Source organism: Bufo bufo, chromosome 11 (assembly GCF_905171765.1).
Source record: "Bufo bufo chromosome 11, aBufBuf1.1, whole genome shotgun sequence".
In the NCBI taxonomy this organism is placed as follows: domain Eukaryota; kingdom Metazoa; phylum Chordata; class Amphibia; order Anura; family Bufonidae; genus Bufo; species Bufo bufo.
Window position 1 is genome coordinate 90,496,773 of NC_053399.1, and position 18,901 is coordinate 90,515,673.

The following is an 18,901-nucleotide window of genomic DNA, read 5'->3' on the forward strand; positions in this document are numbered from 1 at the left end:
CAGACCAAACCTCTCATTGTGTCACAATACCTACATTGTCCCAAGTCCCAACCCTGACCTTCACCTACAATACCGACCTTCTATTCACTAAATGTTTGGCCCCATAATCCTCACCACAGCCCAAGAGAATATTTTGTAGTCACCGTAAAATTCTATCACTCCTTAAAATTCCTCCAGGTGTGGCATTCATGTTGGCAGGACAATATTTAATCACTTATTCACTATCCTTGAGAACTTTTGCTTTATGGTTCCTTTGACATCCTTATTTCTTATACTGTAGATGATAGGATTTAACATTGGAGTCACCACTGTGTAGAGTATAGCGATGGCTCGGTCCCGATCCGGTGAGTAACTGTTCCGGGGACGTAAGTACATGAACATAATGGTTCCGTAGTAAAGAGAAACCACACTTAGGTGTGAAGCACAGGTAGAGAATGCCTTGTACCTCCCATTGGTGGAACGGATCTTCAAGATGGTGGTGATGATGCGAAAATACGAAACTGTAGTCAATAAAAAGGAGCAAAGTGCAATTATTCCTCCTGAGATGTACACGGCCACCTCGTTAAAGAAGGTGTCTTGGCAGGAAAGCTTAAAGAGTGGTGGCATCTCACAGAAGAAGTGGCTGACGTGGTGGGATTTGCAGTAGGGCAACTGGAAGGTTAAGGCAGCATGGATGATGGCATTTAGAAAGCTCACAATCCAGGAAAAAGCAGTCATACATACACATAGCTTCTTATTCATGATGATCTGATATCGTAAGGGGTTGCAGATGGCCACATATCTGTCGTATGCCATCATTGACAGTGTTATACATTCCGTAGCTCCCAACGCCAAGGAAAAATACATCTGGGAGGCGCATCCTATGAAGGAAATGCTTTTGTCTTGACACAGTGTATTCACGAGAAGTTTTGGCACGATGGTGGAGGAGAAACAGATGTCAATGAATGAGAGGTTAGTGAGGAAGAAGTACATAGGGGTGTGCAGGCAGCTGTTGAGTCTTACCACCACAATTAATAGGACATTTCCTGACAGTGTGATTATATATATAATGAAGAATAGCAGGAAGTAGATTGCCTGAAGATGGGGGATGGTGGACAGACCAAGAAGGATGAATGACCTCACAGTTGTGTGGTTGAGCTGTTCCATTACACTTATCAAGATGTACCTGTAAAGGGGAAAAGACATCACTTAGAGATGTGTGCCTGGGGAATCCTCTTTGTCCATTTCCAGGCCCTGCATAGAATTATTTCTGGAACCTCCTATGTGGGACCCAATCCAACTAAATCACAATGGACCATATGGCTATCCTAGATCAAATTTTTATGGATGATGGACCATCAGTTAGGTGAGTTGGTGAAAGTTTACTACACTCATGTTTCTACCTATCTATCTATCTATTACATATCTATCTGTCTATCATCTTCTTTTTAGTCTCCTGCTACCCCTTTAACACAACGTCCTCTATCACAGTGCAATGTGCTGGCACTGTTAGAACTTGTAGGGCTGTGGTATCCAGAAACTGCCTAGCTCAGCTGTACATCTCTATGTGCAGGACTTGTGATTTTTAAGACTGTGGTGGGATGTTACTATTTAGAGACGTAAAGGAAATTTCCCAAAGTTCACAGTATTGAGCAATGTTTGGCAGGCATTCTGTTTCAGTTTTGGCAGTTTTGAACTTCATTGTGCCTGTTCCTTTCATGAGCATTTTTATTTTTTATTTTTTTGCTTTTAACTGGAAAATACCTTATACTCCTTTAATTCAACATTTGATAATCCAGAAGATTGTATTATCTGGCGTTAGTTACCTGCGCAGAGTTGCTTGATGTTACTTTCCACAAACCAGCACCTGAACCGTTTTGACCTTTATATTCTGACCATATTGGCATAAGTCAGGAAAAAAGTTTGAATGCTGTATTTCAAATCTTGTCAGGAGTCATGGGGGAGGAGCTGGTTCTTCTGGTTTGATGAACATCCTGCAGGCCACTACCAGTAACTTGTGGCGCATGCACAGAGAGGGACCATCCAATGTGATTCTTCCAAGAAGCTTCTACTTGCCCAGGACTCCTAACAGATAATGGTATGCTTCATTAAAACTTCTTTTCGTGACTTATACCGACTTGCCCAGAGTATACAAGATCATCATTGAGAAGCTGTCACCGTCCTGGATAGCAGGCTGGTGGCAGTGTAACCAAACGGACATTAAATGGGTTTTCTGAGATTTTGAGTCTGATGATCTATCTTCAGGAGCGCCTGTGCCTTCTCAAACAGCTGATAGGCGGGGGTCCTGGGTGTCGGACCCCACTGATCAGATACTGATGACCTATCCTGAGGACATGTCATCATTTAAAAATCTCGGAAAACCCCTTTAACAAACATCAACAAGTTAGCACGTACAATTGGCACAGAGCCGTGGCTCGCCAACTATGTGGGACAGCACCCTAAAACTAGGAAGAGATTGAGAACAAGCCCTCCCATAGTGACTAGAAGAAAAGCAGACCCCTTTTCTTTATGTTGGGCATCCCCTTTAAATATGTGTAGATGATGCATGGTTTCTCAGTAGAAAATCTTCTAGTGTTCCCTGTTATCAGCCATCCAGCCTGGTTGTATTGTTCTTCAATGGATAGAATGACAGGAAATAAAGAAATGTCCGTTTTACAAAATATCTCAAGTGTTTCCAGAGCTGAGAACCTCCAAGAACCTCTTTCATGTACATGGACAAGTGTGACTGACCCTTTTAGAAGTTTCTAAATTTAGGAATAGTGGCCCTTCTCAGAGAAAAATCCCCAGCTCTCCAGAGGCAGGGGTCAGTCACACGTCTCTTTAATATTGCTTTCTTTCTCTTCCTGTTGCAATCAAGCAGAAGTTTTTATCAAGCCTGACTGGGAACTTACTGTTTCTCTTAGGGGATATCCATTTTTCCTTCTTTTGAATATAAATCACATTTTGGGGGACGTGATGAGATTCTGCTAATTTACAATGCTTCTAACCAGCCAAACACTTAAAATTAGGGAGGAAATATTCTGTGAAATATTTTTTCTGCTATTCTGGCGTCTAATGGCAGCCATTACAGCACATGTTAACTTTACCATCCCGCTCATACTTCCATCGTGGAAATAGTTTGGGCTGTCCCATTATACATGATCACAGGATAGGGTAAGCCAAGCTCCCTAGTGATGGGACAGCATCCCTAGCATTAGAATGCAATGCTCTGTTTCTCCCCACAGCAGGTATTTGCTGAAGGAGACTAGTAGTGGGCTGATTGCTCAGCTGCCCTATTCCTGTGTGCTAGTGTTCTGTTAAATGGAGCGCCGAGTCACGACCTATCAGGTTCTGGTCCTGGGACTCAATGCTCTATTTAAACCCCTTCCTGGCCATACATCATTGCCAGTGATCGTCTCTGACTCACTAGCTGCGTTCCTTGTTTCTGTGCTGATTGGATTGCTGGTTCCTCTGACCCCGGCTTGTCTTCTGACCACTCTCTGTCTCTCGCTTGGTACTGCGTTGTCTGTCTGGTTCTGACCCGTTATCTGTCTCTGCACGTAAGTAGCACAGTGGCTGTTGACCAGTTGCAGTCTTGCTACCTAGGGCTTATACTGTAAGTAGGTAGGGAATGTGGGCTTTGTTCTAGGTCAGTGAGTCCGTGTCTGTCTCTACTTACAGGCATTACACTATCATCTATCTATCATGAAAGAGCGGTGGACCCGCTTTAATCCCCCACGCAATGTTTCAGCCGAACACAATGAGGCCTTTCTCAAGTACTTGAGAAAAGCCTCATTGTGTTGGGCTGAAACTTTATGTGGGGTGAATAAAGCTGGTCCACTGCCCTTTTACTTTATTTAGGAGTGCTGCTTTTTTTTTTTTCTCTTTTGGATTATCTGTGACCTACAACCTACGATTTAGGAGGGATTGCACTGAGATTATCTTGTACTGAAAGTGCTGCTGCTATTTTGTTTTCATCTATCTATCTATCTATCTATCTATCTATCTATCTATCTATCTATCTATCTATCAATCTATCTATCTGATTAAACCATGCATGTCGTTCTTTGTACTTACATATAAGCACAATCTTCTTTATTCCTCTGAGTCGTCCATGGATGAGGTCTCCATATTGCAATAATCATCACAGGTACTGTGCAATGTCTGCAGCAATGGCCGCGATAAAATCATCAATGTGATTTCTGTCCTCTTTATACACTATCGTACTGATTGGTGAATTTGGTTGGTGCTGTTTAGTGGGTTTAGATCTTCCCAGGTCAATTAGAAATCCCTTATTCCTTGTAATTGGAGTCTCTGCGGCATTACAACCACTATCTGAAGATGACGAGAGTTTACTGCAATTACAACTCCAATTTTTTTTATTTTCTTTATTCAAAATATAAAGGGAAATACAAAACTTATCAGATCCAATTAAAAATATCACATCTCACAGTCAGCAATTGATCAATGTAATATCACATCATTTTTTAAATTTTTTTAAATTTTAGTTCCCCCCCCTTCCCAATAGACCCCCCAACCTCCCAACCCTGTGTCGTCGGTGAAACTCCCAACCAGACAGCCCATCCTAATAGACCATCCGTTCATATCTCACTAATGTATTCAACAGAGCTCTCCACTCCGCAATCTCAGGGCTGTTTTCGGAGCCCCATTTGTGTACTATCAGGACTCTTGCTAGTTGGAGTCCTACCAGCCATCTACGTTTATCTTGTTTTGATTCAAAACTATTAGCAAATAGGCCAAATATTACTTGTTCTATAGATGGAATTCTTCTTTGTGAAATATTGCTTCCCAGCTCTGCATATACCTGTTGCCAGACATTCTGGATACAAGGACAGTTCCAGAGAAGATGACAAAAGCTTGCAGCTTCTCCAAGGCACTTCAGACAGCTGTCTTGTTTATCTCTATACATTTTGGATAGCGATAAGGGGGTATAGTATAACTGATGTATGATCTTCAATTGTATTAGGCGGTATTTACTGGAGATAGAGGATTGTTTTATATTTTTATATATTATTCCCCAGTTCAATGTTATGCCACCCAAATCGCTTTCCCATCTAAACACACTATTGAATTTGTGAAATCGTAAAAATTTGTCCCATTCTGTTTAAAACAAAAATCCAAGAGATTCTGATCTCGGACCCAAACATTATTTTTTTTCTTTAGTGCAAGCAACTGCATGTTTGACGTGAGTGTATCTAAACTTATCTAGTAGTGTAAGTTCTATTCCCATAAGTAATTTCTCTAGGGGATTTAACTTTCCATGTGAAAATAAATGTGATAGTGTTAGAACTCCTTTTGATATCCAGTAATTATAATCAAGAATTACTGCAAATTCACCTAAGTGTATATTGTGCCAAATTGGAGTGAAGTGCAAGCCATGTGTTATTCACAAAATCGCTTTAATTTTACACCAGCACTTATGTAACATGTCAATAATAAGACAAAATGTTCCCATTTTACCCAGATAGCCTGACTCCAGAATACTAAAAATATCTCTTGGAGTGCCCCTGTATTCTCGGGTGAGCAGTTGGAGAGGACAGTCTCTCCCCCCACTCATGCACCACTGAAGTTGAGCTGCAATATAGTATCCCTGAAAGAACGGGAGAGAGAGACCACCGTCTCCCTCCGCCAACCACAGGTATCGTTGTTTTATTCTTACACGTTTCCTGCCCCCACAACTGCCAATTTCAACTCCAATGTTATTTTATCAACTAAAGTGTGTCATCTATCTTAATTTTTATTTATTTTTTCTTGTATCAGGAAAATGATGAAGACCAGTGCTACTGGTCACATGAATAGCAGCCATAGTGCCCCAAAGCCACAATATACAGTAAGGTGACTTGGCTCTTGAATGATGCAGACCTTTGTGGCCGAACAATCATTGGCAAAACAATTTCTGAGTGGTCCTTAAACTAGGGTCCAAAAATATGCCTGAGGATCCACCAGAGTTAGGTTGTGCCAAAGTGACTGCTGGCTTTTGATCCCCCTACTGTCCGGCTGTGAGTCTCCCTGCCACAGCTTGCCCTACCTATATGCCACTTTTGGGTTGCACCAGTGAATTAGATGCTTCTCTGCTCCTCAATGGGTTCTTGTGGTTGCTACACCACTACCTCTCATGTCGGGGTGGGCTAGGAACTTAAAGTGGCCCTGGAAAAGAAATGTAAAAGTGGCCCCAAGTTGTAGGCGAGTGCAAATTGACAACACGTTAAGCAACACAAGTAGGCAGGGCCAACACAAGCCACATGTAGGCAGCTACAACAGAAGTAGACGGGGCCAGCAATACCATAGTGCAGCCCACAATACCACCCCAGCAAAACTAAATACCAGAGTGCATCATCAAATACTGCTGACCAGGTTCATAAGTACTTGATGACCCTAGCATTAATACTGAGAGCATCAAATTGTTATGTACCTGGCCAGCAAACATGAGGAGGGCTCTAGTCCCCATGGTTGCCCAATCACCCTTGACTACAAGAATGCAATATCCCCATGAATGTTTCACCAATGCTGGGCTGCTCCAAAATGACAAAATTATTCAACTGTGGGGCTCTGAAAGGTTATTCCTTGCCTCATTCTTACTCATTATAATACATAGGGGATGCTAAGGGTGCATAATACTGTGTGGGAGGTACTATGGGGGCATCATACTGTGGCAGGGGCACTAAGGAAGCATCATTACTGTCTGAGGGCATCTTTACCTTTGAGGACATTAAGAGACAACACTATTATGAGGGGGCATTAAGTGGGCATTTTTACAGTTTTGAGGCACTAAGGTGGCATCATTACTGTCTTGGAAGCCTTTTCTGTTTACCTCTACTTTTGGTGGCACTAAGGGGCAACATTATTGAGAGTGGGCATCAAGGGGACTTATGTCAAGGCACTAAAGGGGCATCACTACTGTCTGGGGAGCACTAAGGTGGCATTATTACTGCATGGGGGTCACCAAGGTACACAGTTACAGTGTGGGGGCACAAACGGGACTGGTGGAATTAGAGGTGCAGCTTAATGTAAATACACAGAAAAAATATATATAAACGCAACACTTTCGGTTTTGCTACCATTTTGCATGAGCTGAACTCAAAGATCTGAAGCATTTTCTACATACACAAAAGACCCATTACTCTCAAATATTGTTCACAAATCTGTCTAAATCTGCGTTAGTGAGCACTTCTCCTTTGCCAAGGTAATCCATCCCACCTCACAGGTGTGGCGTATCAAGGTGCTGATTAGACAGCATGAATATTGCACAGGTGAGCCTTAGACTGCCCACAATAAAAGGGCACTCTGAAATGTGCACAGTTTTGCCATGGACGAATGGGACAAAATAATCTATAGAGGGCTCTCTAGAGGAGCCAGAGATACCTATAAGTAAAAAACGCACCAGTGCCGAAAAAACACATATAAATCCGCAATTCAACGAGAATCCTATCTTACACCTTAAAATCCATTCCAGATTTACTACAGAGCCCTCCAGGAAGACTTATATATAAGAGCCGGTTTGTCAGACAGATCAAATATAGCCACTGAGGAAGAAGACAGCAGAGTCTTCGAAACGCGTCTGGCGTATAAGATATATTTGATCTGGCACCATCATAGCCGATGTTAAAGAAAGCGCTTTCAAGTAAAAAGTCCAGAAATTACGGCAGTGATCGGCGCGCTACAGGAAGTAGCAGGAAGCTAGTTCAGCTCCATCACCTGTGCAGGCACCATCGGAGACACGAGGGACGCCAAAGATACACAGGGGGCCTAACTACAAGCCGACTCTGGGACCGATAAAGAAGAGCAACGAAATACAGCAGTGCTCCGTCCATCAGTCATAACAGACTGCATCTGCCACACAGATCATGTATTCTTGCTAAGTGAGGTACTATCGAAGCCTTCTATTCGAGATTACAAAAGATAATAGTCAGAGGTAAGCTTACCCTATACTCACTCCACGTGGGACGCCACGAATAGGACATCATCTACACACATGTGAGTACTGGAATAACTTTCTACAACCGCATTTTGTATCATTGAACTTTGCGATCATATTGTGAACTCAAGTTTCAGATCGCAACAATATATATGAATATCAATCAGCAACTATAAGGTACAGTTGTGTTCAAAATTATTCAACCCCCAATGCTGTAAAGGGTTTTAGGGAATTTAGTGTACATTTGTAATTGTGTTCAGAATGAAATCTTACAAGGACTTTTTAAAGAACCAAATGCAACTAAAATGACATCAATTGTTTTTGTAATACAGTATTAAATTTTTTTTTGTAATTTCTTCATTGACACAATTATTCAACCCCTTAAAGACTATCACTCTTAAGAACAGAGGTTCATTCAAGTGTTTTCGATTTTCACACACTTTTTTATATGCATTGGCTTGCATTTTTCCTTTTCCATTTGCACTGATTTTGACTATATTAATTATACCTATCACAAATATAGGTAACATTTCGAACTGGGTATCTATTTTTTTCCACCCAATACTGTTATAAAGAAATCTGCTCACGACATCACATCTATGATCTACTTGGACCCTTTTGTTTGATATTTGAACAAACTCTGCCTTGACCTCGGAACCTGTATCTCAGTGTTTGTTCTACAAGCTTACTAGCTGATACCCATATTCCTTGGAATATTTTACTGAATAACCGCAGTGCTGCTACCATTTGGCTATATATTTTTGAATGTATTTTTGAATATATTTGTTCGAACATTTTATATACAGATATATTTGATTTATACTTTATATTTTACCCATTCAATTTTAGTGACCTACTACATACTAAGTCTATGTGATTCCACTTATAAGAGTGCCCATTCACTTTTCCTCAACTATTTTACTTGGTGAACAGAGTGCGACATCAGTTTGGAGCACCTTACCATCACCAACCAGAGGGAGAGCCGCCCTATACATCCCCCCTAGATCCATTATAAATTTTAGTCTGTTATACTAACATAACTCCTGGACAGCATGGCTGCTGTCTTGGGGTTATGTTTGGCTCAGATCTTTCCTTTGCATCCCTTATTCAATCACTGGCATTTGCATGCCGTCTGCTCCTCAAGAACATCTCCAGAATCCACCTGCCATCTCATTGTAGAAACCGGCAAAACACTGGTTGTTGCTTTGATTTTTTCTCTTCTTAACTACTGTAGCTCATTAATCAGTCTTCCTCTTTCGAAACTCTCCGCTCATCAGTCTGTCCTAAATGCAGGAGCCATGCTCATCTTTCTTTCCAACCGCTACACCGATGCCTCTAGCTTGTGTTACTTTACTGGTCGCCCATCCGCCACAGAATACAGTCCAAAGTTTTCACCCACAAAGCTCTCCACAGTGCTGCACATCTATTCATCTCCTGTCTCATCTATGTCTACTACCCTTCTCGCACTCCCTGTGCTGCCAATGATAACTCCCACCTTCAGGACTTTTCTTGAGGTGCACATACATTACTTGAAATTTCAGGACAAACCTAAAATGCACTGTAACCTTTACAAGTGAACTTAATGTGGCCTTTTGAATGAATATGGCCAACTGTTCAGTGTTTTAGTACTTTTTGTACAACTTGCTGTTCTCTAACAAGGAGCTTAACGGTAAAATTCACAACAGGTGTTTGATCCATGAATTGCCCAATACATTTCCTGGTTCAATTAGAATTGGTATTTAAACATTCCTCCTCATCATGCTGTCCGCATTTTGACAGCATGAGACCAAGACGACACCTAACAATTGATCAACAGTACCTCTCCACTGTGAGGCTTTAAGCAGGATGTTCTCAGACGGAAGTGGCCGCTGAGCTTAGAGTGTCACAGAGTGTCATCAGCAGGTTGTTTCAGAGATACAGAGAAACTGGAGGAGTCACAGAAAGGCATAGAAGGGGACGTCCTTTGGCCACATCCCACACTGATGACCGCTTCATTTTAAATAGTGCCCTGCGGAACCAGATGATGAATGCCACACATTTAAGGGAGGTGAGAGACACCCAAGTGTCACATGAGACCATTCGAAACCATTTACATCAGCGTGTTCTGTGTGCTAGACGACCTGCAAGGGTACCTGACCACACCACCAGGCTCAGACGTCAGCATCTTGCATGGACCAGGAAGTATCTATGGTGGATGAGGGACCAGTGGGCCTCAGTGCTGTTTACTGGTGAAAGTCAATTCATGCTGAGCAGAAATGATGGCCGCCAACGATGTTGGAGACGACAAGAAGAGCCACTAGCCATCAGCCACTGTTGTCACCAGATGAGTCTTTGGTGGTGGTGTTACAGTGTGGACAGGTGTGTCTAGTCAATAAAGAACTGCCTTACTCTTTTGTGAATGGTACAATGACAAGCCCATACTTCTTGAATAACATCATTAATACAGTCATTGTGCCTCTACATGAACAACACAGGCCTAATTTCATCTACATGGAGGACAATGCACCAGCTCATTGAGGTCGCCTCATTAGGGAACAGCTGATGGAGACTGGGGGACCTCAAATGGAGTGGCCTGCACTTTCTCCGGACCTGAATCCCATTGAAAACCTATGGGATTAGCTGAGACGCTGTGTAGAGGCTCCTAACTCTGTACCCCAGAACCTCAATGACCTGACGGCCGCCATTTCAAGAAGAGTGGGATGCCATCCCTCAGCAGACAATAAGGCAACTTGCGAACAGCATGAGACATCGTTGTCCAGCTGTAATTGATGCTCAAGGCCACATGACAAGTTATTGAGACATTGACATATTTGTAGGGGTATACCCACCACTGGTGTTGGCTTTTGTTTAAATAAATTGTTTGAGATGAGGAAATCACCATTGCTGCTTCTACTTAAATGCCCAACTTTCATAATATAATGCCACTGTAGTGTGAACTTTTTAAGTTTTCCATAAATTTCACCCGAAAGCCAAATATCCTTAACTTTTTGTGAGTAGTGTACTCTCTGGACTGAGCTGCCCCAGGCAATTAAATTCCCAAATTCATTGGCTTTAACCGTGTCTTAAAAACACATCTTTTTAGGCAAGCTTATCATGTTTCCTAAACTGACTCTTCCCTGTTTACCCACACCTCTTTCATTCTTCCAAACTGAACACCATCATCCAACACTAATCCTCACACTCAGTGCACTAGCTCATGCAGCTATGTCTACTCTGTTTGGTACAAAGATGGCTGGACCACTTTATAAAACAATCAATTTTATTTTTTGTCTCACCCCCGTTGCCCCAAAGATAGTAAGCTCTTGCGAGCAGAGCCTTTATTCCTAGTGTTTCAGCCTGTAATCCTGTGATGTCCATTTTGATTTGTACATGTACACCCTGAATTGTAAAGCACTGCAGACTATGGTGATATATAAATTTAGACTATTGTTATTAAAGATGGGAGGTATGCTTCAGTGTTCTCATCAAACAGCTCCACTTAACTTCCTGAAGTTAGGGGGAGGTGAAGGAATTCTCACAGATAGACTTTGAAAGTGAATGGTTTTACTTCCTGAGAATCCACAAAGGAGAAATCTTCCTAATTGCACAATCATCGTTACTGGTTGTGTTAGATTCCCCTGTCGTAAAATTGTAGGGAACTTCCCTAATTCCTCGTCTCTCCTCATGTTGAGAATGATATGGAGATATTTGGTTTAAAAGAAATTTCCCTTTCACTGTACAGGAAAATATAAAGTAGTTGTTATTGTTCGCATCAGCAATCAGTAAGCGAGTTACTGGAAGGAGAATCGTTAGTGTTTTATTATTAGGAAGCTAATGACATGAATGTGATGTGCATCCCCAAATAAATACATTCGCTTTCCAGGATTCTGTAATTGGGTCTGATATTTATTATTAACACTTTTTGACAATGTTTTGAGATAAGTCCTTTTATTGAGGTAAGTCCTTTTATTAAATGTATTCACTCTTTTCGAACTAGGACCCTTAAAATATACCTTTTATTATTTATCATTACAATATATGCCCCGTTTTGGTGGCTGATAATACACAAAAGTGCAGACCTTAAGCCGGCTACTTTATTCTACACGTACAGCAACCACCACGTTTGTGACAAATATACAACAATACACAGACAGATAGAGGGGAAGGTCATACCATACTTAGGTGAAGCTGCTAGTATCCTTATATGTGGGGAGTCTTTCCCTAATGCAGTCCTCCTCTAGCCTTTGCCCAGGGACCACCCCTGATGGTGGGGTTTCCCTGTCCTCGTACCTTCCCTACTAATAAGTTACATATAGCAATGATACTGCCGCAACAAAGATAGATGTTGCCCAGAAGTCAGGTAACAATGAAATACCCCATAACACAATACCCCAACGCGTTTCGCCAAACTCAGGGGCTCCTCAGGGGGTCTAGGTTCAAATGATAAATTCAAATAATAGCACTTAATACAGTGTCTACTTGGATATATTCACCATAAAGGTACATTCTATTATTATAACAACTGTCGTCCTGTAAAATGCTGCGGACGTCACAAATAATGAGACAGACCTTATATGCTGGAAACATCACTAGCTCCTATTAGATGACGGAGATACTACCTGTAATCCAAAATATAAATAAAAATAAGTCCCAGATGAAAAAAGCCCTTCACTGAGAGGGCATAGTGTTAACTTCCAAGGACACTCAGGCGGCAACTTACTAGTAAATCCCCGTTCCTGTCATGACTGCCTCCTCCCAGGGACTCGATGTGGCAGTGGCATGAATTGGGGAAATTTGCTCTTTAAAAATGCGCGCTCCGCGGACCTTTCCGGTCCGTGGAACGCACTATGCGGCCTCACTTCCGGTGCGTTGGAACGCACGCGTCACTTCCGGTTACGCGGACCGCTCGTATGTCAGCCTCCGATGATTTCTATAGATGGGTAAGGAAGTTTGGCATTCCCGGAAGCCGCACGGCAGCCAGAATTAACCCCTTACATGCCTCTTGTATATGGGAGGTAGTGGGGGCGATACAGTGCAATATTAAACCCTAAAAAAGGGTAAAGAGAATCCTGGCACCTCTATATATATATAGGTCCAGAATAAACATTATGTTACATCGGTGACCCAAGTAGCTTCACCCTGTATTTATATTCGAGTGCTTCCCGCACTCATGACCATTTCCGAGCTGTCAATGGGCATCAACAGAAACAAGAAGGGGTCTCTCTCTCTCTCTCCAGGGAGATCTTTGTGTCAAAAAATTACATTACAACTCTATCCATAATTTCAATGCTATCTGTATCAATGACATCCATCAACTGAAATCCCATCCTGTTATCAAATCATTTTTAATTTTCGATAACAAGCTGGGTGTATTATATTATCTCATACTACTCAATGAAACATGTAAAAGACAGTCTCTCATTCGGGCCTGTAGGCGCTTGTGATTTGCATCTATAAATCCATTCTGCCTCCTTCTGGAGGATTTTTTTTATTCCAGTCTGCTTTCCTAGGGGACATAGGGACCCATTCCAGGGCAGAGAATTTAAGAGCCTTTACATTCCCTTCATGAAACTCCTTTACATGGTCGGCGACTGGTGTGATACTCTTCTTCACTACATCGTTTAGGTGTTCACAAATTCTTTTCCTAAGTTCCCTATAAGTCTTCCCTATATAGACTCTAGGGCAGGGACATTGACAGATATAGATCACCCCTTTTGTTCTACAATTAATAAAATCTCGTATAGTGAAGATCCTACCAGTCGCCGAGCATGTAACCTTCTTAGATACAGATATGGAAGAGCACGCCTTGCATGCCCCACATCTATACACACCTGTAGGTCTGCGGCCCAGCCAAGTACCTGGTGATGTCGGAGGTACATAGTGACTACGCACCAGCCTGTCTCTAAGACTTCTGTCTTTGCGATACGTAACGCTCGGGTACGGCATGATGTTATTAGTCACCTCTGGATCCATTCTAAGGATGGGCCAGTACTTTTCTAGTATTTCTTTTACCTCTTTATTGGCAGTGTCATATATAGAGATAAGTCGGGTCTGTGCTTCTCCATTTTTATCTTGTTGTTTGGGAGTGAGTAAGGTCTCTCTATTTGTTCCTGAATAGTACTGAAAGGCCTTCCTCAGGGTTGCCTTTGGATTTCCCCTGTCTCGTAGTCTATAATAATGATTCAAGATGAAAATCCTCCAGAGAAGAGCAATTTCTGCGCAGGCGCAGGTACTGCCCTCTCAGAATGCCTCTCTTTATTGAGGGCGGATGATAACTCTCCCATTGCAGAATCGCATTTGTTGCTGTGGATTTCCTAAACACATTACTCGTCAATCGTTCCCCCTGCTTGTAGACTTTTACTTCCAGAAAACGAATGCACTCTGTCTGGATCTCATAGGTAAATCTCAGGTTTATCTCGTTGATGTTCAAAGTGTCAACACATTTCGTGAACTCATCTCTTTGCCCATTCCACAGCACAAAAAAGTCATCGATATATCTTGTCCAGAAGGCGATTTTCCCCTGCCACCATGTTGTGTGCCCAGGAAAAAAGATGTTATCCTCCCACCAGCCCAGGAAGAGGTTGGCATATGTAGGGTCACAGGCGCACCCCATTGCCACCCCCCTGAGCTGGTGGTAAAATCGCCCCCTGAGCAAGAAGTAATTGTGCTTTAGGATGTACTTTAATAGGCTGAGAATAAACTGATTATGATTCTTGAAATGTGTCCCTCTAGTACACAGAAACAAATGTATTGTTATCCATATTATCCATAAATGTATTGTTATTATCCATATTGCCTCCTTTGCTGGCTTGATTAATTTTTCCATCACATTATACACTGCTCGTTTCCATGGTTACAGACCACCCTGCAATCCATCAGTGATGGTCGTGCTTGCACACTATAGGAAAAAGCGTCAGCCTCTCTGGTGGCTGGGACCATGGGAGCACACATAGATTAGTAAGTGGCTTGTATTAACTTTTTCTACATGATAAATGCCATTTACCTAAGTGAGACAACCCCTTTAAGGAGGTGGAAGCACTAGCTGAAGTTGTCTTCCATCTCTACTTCCCAGCAATGGTGTGCAGAGTTGGCCTTGGGTTGAATGGTGCTATGTGTAGTAACCTCTTTTCATGCAACCCTTTAGGGTAATAATATAGTGTCCAAATCATACAGTCGTACAAAACACAAATGAATCGACCATACAGTGCCAGATGACCACCGCAATACAGTTCTCAGCTACCCAATCAGTAAAATTAACTGTATCCTGTGGGATCGAGGACACAAGTTTGGGATGCCTAGGCCAGTAAACCTGTGAAGCAGCAGCAGCCATAGTAAACTGAATATAGCAGCATGCTCCACAAGGCAAACCCACGGCCTCCACCGGCAGTGATGGTCAGTTCGCAGTGTTTGCCAGCGAATACATGCGGGCTGCCATCTTTAGTAAGGTAGACTCACTCGTCCGACGATGCACAGGTAAGGCGCAACATTATTGTTGAGGAGAAAGAGGATGAAATTGTGGATTGGATGGCTGATTCCTCCTCTTAGTCACAGCAGGATGACATGGAGGTGACTTCGGAGTCATGGGTCACAGTGTTCCTTCTGCGCCTGCTCTTTGCAGCCCCAAAGGCTTTCAGTTTTCACAGCTCCTTCCTAGTGGGGCGCCTTCCTTTTTCCTAAGAATTGGCAAGAAAACTCAACCACACCCTATGGCAGATAGTCAAGAGTGTCTCCTTTCAGGCCCATGGGTGAAACTGTGCGTAGTGTATATATCCAGTGAGCTTTACGCTGTAGTAAAATACGATCCTAGTCCCCGCCACGAACTGGGCATCCGACTTTTTCAATTCCTATGGCCTTTAAACATCTTGGATTGCCCTGGTGACAATCGTGGACATGTCTGGACACCACCGTGTCTCTTCTGTTCTCGATGTCACCAAGGTGCTCACCCAGTCGCCTATGAAGTTCCCGTCTAATCTTTCCCATGTATTCCATATTACATTCACAGGTGATTTTATAAATCACACCCTGAGTTCTGTAACTTATAAAGTCCCTAATAGGGAATGTTCGTTGTAGGTTAGAACTGAAAAATGTTTTACCTGTTTGTACGACGTTACAGGCTATGCAGCCACTACACTTAAAGCAACCAGTAGGTCTACAGTCCAGCCACGTTCCCTGCTGGGGAGCAGGGGTAAAATGGCTGTGAACGAGGAGGTCTCTCAAGCTATTGCCCCTTCTAAATGTGATCAGTATGGCAAATAGTGGCAAAAAGAAGAGAATGGCGCTCATAGGGTAAATAAGTTAGGTAATTTTGCCCTCACACAGGAGAGATGGTTTGCTCACCTATTTGTGTTGCATCAATTTGGGTGCAACCACAATGAAGGCCTGAATAGAGGTATTCGTTGGTTGATGCAGCCAGACTTATCCGATCACCTTAGGCGGGAGCCAAACCACCACTCAGGTGGACAAATGTACTGTAGGAGCGCTAGACCATAGGAATCAAGCGGACTTATGGACGACACAAGGCGCACTACCAGAACCAGGTATCAAAACTGGTTTCGGTTTATTCAAAGACAACGTGTTTCGAGGTACAAGACCGCTTTATCAAGTCTGGAGAGTCACACCTGATACATGGACGTGGCTGCTGCTCGCCAGCACCATTTATGGAAAAATTGATTTGTTATCACAAAGCACCAGGAAATTCGGATTCGTGGCGAATTAAATTTTTCCCGAAATTCAGATCAAAGTCACTTTGTTTAACTTTGATTCACTCAACACTAATTATGACGATGGCATTTCCACACTCCTACAATAGCAATTGCTTAGGGGCCTCCACCATCTAGAGGTCTTCCCTACCCATGTCAGGTTGAGACTGCAACAGTCTAATGCTTGGGAACCCAGGGCCTGTGGGCTCTTATCTGGGACTCTAGGCTATGGATGTCAGTATTATATAGCTCTACCGTGATTATGTGTCAACACTACATTCAGAATTTACACATGGGAACTCCATGGGACGTACCCACAAATCATAGCCATGGTGCCCCATTGACCAGGATGTCCTTTTGGAATATGTTGTGAAGATATGATTAAACTCCCATATGGGATGAAGTAGTTGTTTCTACAATTCTATACAGATGTACCAAGTTAAATAAACAGTATACCACGCGTATAATTATATCATTTTGTCTTGAATCAGCCCTAGGTAAAATACAATATTACGCCCAACCTCACACTGTGTATGACCTGCAACTCAATCCTATTCACTTGTTTACCAAGGGAAGTAATTGTACAAGACTGGTGATGTATTCGAATCTTGGGGAGTTTCAGAGGTTGATCCACCACTAATTTACGAGACTAATGAATAAAGTGAATGCACTTGATAAAAATCTAGGAGAAAGTGAGTAAACATTCGGACTGTGCTTGGTATTTCCAAATCATGTACTGTATTTTGTGTCAATAGTTTGATTTCTTAGAAAGTCTAATTTTGATGCTGTCTTTGACATCACTGTTTCTCATGCTGTAGATGATGGGGTTCAACATTGGAGTCACCACTGTATATAGAATGGACATGATCTTGCCTATCTCAGGAGAATAAGCAGAACGAGGTTTCAGGTACATGAAGATGGTAGTCCCATAGTACAGAGACACAACTGTGAGGTGGGAACTACAGGTGGAGAAAGCTTTTTGTCTCCCTTTTGAAGAATGGATCTTTAAGATGGTGAAGATGATTTGGATATATGAAATTAATGTCAGAAAGAAAGCATACATGATAATAAGCACTGCCGCAACGTACATGACTATTTCATTTGTACGGGTATCTTTGCAGGAGAGGGCAAAAAAAGGAGGCATTTCACAGAAGAAGTGGTTAACATGATGAGATTTACAAAAGGGTAGTTGGAAAGTGAGGGTCGTATGAATGCTGGCACCGCCAAAGCCCACACCCCATGACATGGAAGCTAAGCAAGCACACATCTTCTTGTTAATAATTGTTTGGTAGTGCAGTGGTCTACAAATGGCTGCAAATCGATCATAGGCCATCGTGGCAAGAATGATACACTCTGCTGCTCCGAAAGACATGTGGAAATACATTTGAAGTGCACATCCCACCAGAGAAATACTTCTGTCTTTAGATAGAGTATTTATTAAAATTTTAGGTACAATGGTGGAGGAGAAGCAGATGTCAATTATGGAGAGATTAGTCAAGAAGAAGTACATGGGAGTGTGGAGCTTTGAGTTGGTCCTCACCACGATGACCAGTAGAACATTTGCAGACAACGTTATCATATACATTATCAAGAACACAATAAAGCAGATGACCTGAAGATACAGGATATTGGACAGGCCAAGGAGGACAAATCCTCGTAGAGATGTTTGATTTGAATCTTCCATTAGATGTATTGTAGCTGGTGAATGGTAGCTAAGAGATAAAACAGTTAAAGGTTCCCATGGTTTATTTTGTATACACTGTATTCTTACTAAAGAGCACTGGTTTAGCATTCTTCAGAGCAGACTGCCTACATCACCATTGATCTGGTCTTCAACCGTTGCAGGAACACCTCGTAGGAACAACACATCCTGGCTTGACCATACTTAACACAGTCTGGCTTTAATGTAATAATACTTATCATGTAGTTCTATATCGTAAAAACTGATAAACAGGCACATCTCAATAAATCAGAATATCATTGTAATGTTAATGTTTTATTAATTCGGTTAAAAAAGTGAAACTCATATATTCTATAGATTCATTACACAAATAGAGTGATCTATTTTAAGCATTTATTTCTTTTAAAGTTGATGTTTATGGCTAATAGCTAATGAAAACCCAGAAGTTAGTATCTCAGAAAATTTGAATATTCTATATAAGACCAATTAAAAAAATATTTGTGCTACATAAATGTTGGCCTACTGAAAAGTATATGCACTCAATACTTGATTGTTGCTCTATGTCTCTATGAGGTTTAGGTGTAGAGGCGTGTTTGTTGACCAATCAAGCACAGTGATACTGTGGTT

General features: G+C 42.0%; 2 protein-coding genes across 2 annotated transcripts; both read right to left on the bottom strand.

Moving 5' to 3' along the window:
- Positions 1–210: 210 nt before the first annotated feature.
- On the bottom strand, positions 211–1,146 carry LOC120981535 (olfactory receptor 5V1-like). The gene has a single exon (XM_040411071.1). It carries the CDS (start codon positions 1,144–1,146, stop codon positions 211–213), a length of 936 nt encoding a protein of 311 aa, XP_040267005.1.
- A 16,195-nt stretch (positions 1,147–17,341) lies between these two features.
- Positions 17,342–18,277, bottom strand: LOC120982507 (olfactory receptor 5V1-like). The gene has a single exon (XM_040412702.1). It carries the CDS (start codon positions 18,275–18,277, stop codon positions 17,342–17,344), a length of 936 nt encoding a protein of 311 aa, XP_040268636.1.
- Positions 18,278–18,901: the final 624 nt, after the last annotated feature.